The sequence below is a fragment of the Peromyscus leucopus genome, chromosome 3 (assembly GCF_004664715.2).
Source record: "Peromyscus leucopus breed LL Stock chromosome 3, UCI_PerLeu_2.1, whole genome shotgun sequence".
In the NCBI taxonomy this organism is placed as follows: Eukaryota; Metazoa; Chordata; class Mammalia; order Rodentia; family Cricetidae; genus Peromyscus; species Peromyscus leucopus.
Window position 1 is genome coordinate 146,125,867 of NC_051065.1, and position 3,825 is coordinate 146,129,691.

General features: G+C 51.8%; 1 protein-coding gene across 2 annotated transcripts; it reads right to left on the minus strand.

The window, feature by feature from the left end:
• Positions 1-1,817: 1,817 nt before the first annotated feature.
• On the minus strand, positions 1,818-3,478 carry Mrpl51 (mitochondrial ribosomal protein L51). Of its 2 annotated transcripts, none has more exons than XM_028892305.2 (3): positions 2,913-3,478; positions 2,715-2,825; positions 1,818-2,135 (listed from the first exon to the last, which is right to left on the minus strand). In XM_028892305.2, exons 1-3 carry the CDS (start codon positions 2,968-2,970, stop codon positions 1,939-1,941), a joined length of 366 nt encoding a protein of 121 aa, XP_028748138.1. In that variant the 5' UTR covers positions 2,971-3,478; the 3' UTR covers positions 1,818-1,938. The 2 variants fall into 2 exon arrangements, with proteins under 2 accessions (XP_028748138.1, XP_028748139.1); XM_028892306.2 differs by having other exon boundaries at positions 2,964-3,204.
• Between the last annotated feature and the right edge of the window lie 347 nt (positions 3,479-3,825).

Below are 3,825 nucleotides of genomic sequence, written 5' to 3' on the forward strand. Positions count from 1 at the left end.
CGTATTCAACTGTGTATCTTGTTTACATACACCAGAAATAAGAAGTCTATTTGGAGGCAGAAGATTGTTTTGCCTTTGTGGTTTATTTTCCTCTACGATCCTTACACACAATGATTCAGTGTTTATTGAAGGAAAATATTGCACACTGTTCCATACCAAAAACAATACAGCTCTGTGCTTGAAAATGAGACCTTTTGTATCTTACAGCAGGAAGAATTTTACACAGGCTTGTGGAGTTGAATTGTTAATTCCCTCTTCACTAAGAAGCATAGATTCTATTAAAACATTTTCTTCTTCCTTTTCTACTTTTTTTTTTTTTAAGATGGGTTTCACTGTGTAGCCCTGACTGGACCAGAACTTGACATGTAGACCAGGCTGGCCTCAGATGGACAGATCTGCCTGCCTCTGCCTCCCGAGTGCTGGCATCAAAGATGTGTGCCACCATGGCTGTTGACACCATCCCTTCTTAGTCTCATTTTATCAAGCCTCGTCACTTCCATCTCCGCCTCAAGTCCTTAAACAAGCCCAAGAGAGACTGAAAAATAAAACCTGTGTAAACAGAACCTCAGCTGGGGCTGGAGAGATGGCTCAGACGCTAAGAGCACTTGCTGTTTTTGCAGTGGCCCCGATTTGGTTCTCAAAAAGAAAACCTTGGATACTAACTGACTCAGCAAATGTGAGAGAAGCTATCTTAGACATGCTAGCCCCAGCGAAGCCCACTGCTGAATATGGCCTCACGACAACAAATCCGAATTAACTAGCTGAACAAGAAAACCCAGAGAAAATGAGTTAATTTTTTCAGTCACCATGTTCAGAATGGACTGCTGTGTAATAAAAGATCATTGACACAAGACTTAACAATTTAAATAAGATAACCAACCACTCTAAGCCGGGTGGTGGTGGTGAATCCCTTTATCCCAGCACTCTGGAGGCAGAGGCAAGCAGATCTCTGAGTTCCAGACCCACCTAGTCTACAGTGATAGTTCCTGGACAGGACAGCCAGGGCTACAAAGAAACCCTATCTCCAAAAACAACAACAAAAAAAAGAGTTCTAGGCAGCCTGAGCCTGAATTAGAGAGAGAGACTGTGGTCTTTGTACACACACACACACACACACATACATACACACATTATTTTTTACTAATTCACGTTTTGCTTACATGTATGCCTGCGCACCATGTGCATGTATGGTCTCCACGGAGAGCCCAGGAACCTTAGCTAGACAGCTGTGAGTCCTCTGGGAAGATCAGCTTCTGGAAGACGACACTTAACTGCTGAGCCATCTCGCCAGTCCCCAGACTCTAGCCCAAAAACCAAAACAACAACAAAAAAGCTTGCATGAAAGGAATGGATGCAAGAAAAATTCCCTGGATTACCTTTCTGTAACTTCCAGACTTCTCATTGATTTTTATTTTTAAAAGAAGTATGAAAAAGCCGGGCGGCAGCGGCAGTGGCACGCCTTTAATCCCAGCACTCGGGAGGCAGAGGCAGGCGGATCTCTGTGAGTTCGAGGCCAGCCTGGGCTATCAAGTGAGTTCCAGGAAAAGGCGCAAAGCTACACAGAGAAACCCTGTATCGAAGAAAAAAAAAAAAAAAAAGATTACATTAAAACAACAACAAAAAAAAAATACATGAAGAGCCAATGTCAAAAAGTATCAACAATCAATGATTCTAATTGTTGTACTTCTAGAGACCAAAAGTATGACTGGGCTGTAGTAAGTAAGGTCCTAACAGAAGACCCTAGGACTTAGGATGAGACAGACTCGGTCTGAATGAATGAGTAGAGGAAGCACCGTGAGGAACAGACAGTGTGCACATCACATTCCAAAGAAGGCTCATTTTATTACAGAGAGCACACTGAGCTCCTTCCTCCCAGGGTGAGTCCTGTTCGGCTCCTCCAGGGTGACAAGTGTGCCTCTTCGAGTCCCCAGTTCTGTTCTAGCGGTACTTCCCGTGCCGGTTAAAGTGTTTGTAGAGGTAGCTGATCCGTTTGTTAAGGTTGTGCAGGTCGTCGACGAACATCCTGCTTCCCACCATTTTCTTCTTTCGGATGCACCGCTGCAGTTCATTTCCCCTCCAGCCTCGGAGCCAGACTGGGCCCTTGATCAGTTCTTTCGGGTGCTTTTCGAAGTTCCCTGTAATGTGAGAGCACATGTTAGTTTACAGAGAAGGCGGCCTAGGCCAGCCGAGCCTTCAACCCACGGCTGCATCTCCCTGAGCAGAACTGACAGACAAGGCACGTCCATAAACAGTACAGAGTCTTTGGGCTGCAGAGATGGCTCAGCAGTTAACAGCACTTGTTCCTGAGAAGAGCTGATTCTCAGCACCCACATCTAGAGGTTCACAACTGTCTGCAAGGCCACTTCTAGGAAGCCTGACACCCTGTCCCTGCAGACCTTGCATGAACAGCACACGGTGTGTACGTACACACACACACACAACACACACACACACACACGGAATAAAGACTTTGTTGCCAGGATGTTTGGGGTTCAAATACTGACACTACCACCCTTATCTTTGGGCACTCAGAGCATCGCACAACCGTGTTAGTACGACTGAGCACCATACTCTGTAACTCGGACTGGTCTGCCTGGCTCAGTCTCCGGCTTCTGCCACCAGGCCTGCCCTGAGCACCTTACTATTCTCTCCGCAAATAAGAAAAGAGTCAATACAGCATAACGGCCCTTCTGCGATTAGGAATCGAGTCCTACCCAGGATCCCGATGTTGTCATAGACACCGAACAGAGCCCTCTTCTCGTTCCAGCGATCGACCACTCTGGGGGATGGAGGCGTAGGCCTTGCACCGGCCAAGAGTGGAAGCCCTAGGAGAGGGGGGGAGAAAGAATGACTCGGCCCTGCCCGCTAACAAGCGGCTCGCGGGTCGTCTCGTTTACACATTGGCCACTTACCCTGAGAGAAGTTTCTGCACGCCAAGGGCATCCAGCCCCACAGGCTCCTACCTGCCATTGCTCTAGCGCCTGCACCTCAACAGGGCACCAAACCGGCCAGGAAAATGGGGACCGCGTGTGAATTCCAAAGACAGGACGGAGGACACAGCCTCAGCCGGGCCTCCCACGGGCCTGGCAGTCACAGAAGCCACCTCCGGCCTTACCCAGGCAGCTTCGGGAGCAGAGCCGCCTGGGGTCGCACCGCCCCGGCCACAAGCCCGGCCCTTCAACTTCCGCCCTATCCAGCGCGCCCCGCTCAGGCACTTCCGGTGGCCACCGGAAGTGCTTTTAACCGCTGCTGCACGTTTCTTGTCGCAGAGCAGGACGCTCCCAAACCGAAACTCGGTGACAATAAAACCCTCTCCTGTTTCCTGGGGCGTCCTCAGCCGTGAGGGAAGTGGAGGATGGGAGCCCGGCGCTACGGCAAGGTCCCTTGCCCATCGCAACAGGGTTTTGGGGAGACAGTCTGCTCTCGCGGTTTCTAGGGCAGGGATTTGAGGCTTGGCGACTGGCTGGACGGCACGTGGTAAAACCCGGACTGGACCAGGCAGCCTGGCCCTGCCTCCCGGCCTGCAGAGGGAGAACCGAGTCACTCCAGGGACAGGCCACCGTACGCAGGGACGCCCGGGCAAGCGGACCCCGGAGCCCCGCCCCCGCCGCTCGCCCGCCCCCCGCCCTCGCCCGCCCCCCGCCCTCGCCCGCTGCCCGCCCCCGGTGCTGTGATTGGCCGGCCTCGCCAGCCGCGTCACGATTGGCCTCCCGGCAGCCGTTGAGGTTTGAATCCGAGCTGCGGGCTCTGCGAGCTCCACGCCCGACTCCAAGGCGGGTCTCTGGCTCAGCCTGCCGGGGATTGGCTGGCCTCTTCGCCCGCTTG

Bases quoted from the DNA above. Each gene is read 5' to 3' on its own strand.
- Mrpl51 (XM_028892305.2), bottom strand. From the start codon at position 2,970: ATGGCAGGTAGGAGCCTGTGGGGCTGGATGCCCTTGGCGTGCAGAAAC. The intron at 2,826-2,912 runs GTAAGTGGCCAA...CCCCTCTCCTAG, and splicing joins GTGCAGAAACTTCTCTCAGG to GGCTTCCACTCTTGGCCGGT. The intron at 2,136-2,714 runs GTAGGACTCGAT...CTCACATTACAG, and splicing joins TGACAACATCGGGATCCTGG to GGAACTTCGAAAAGCACCCG.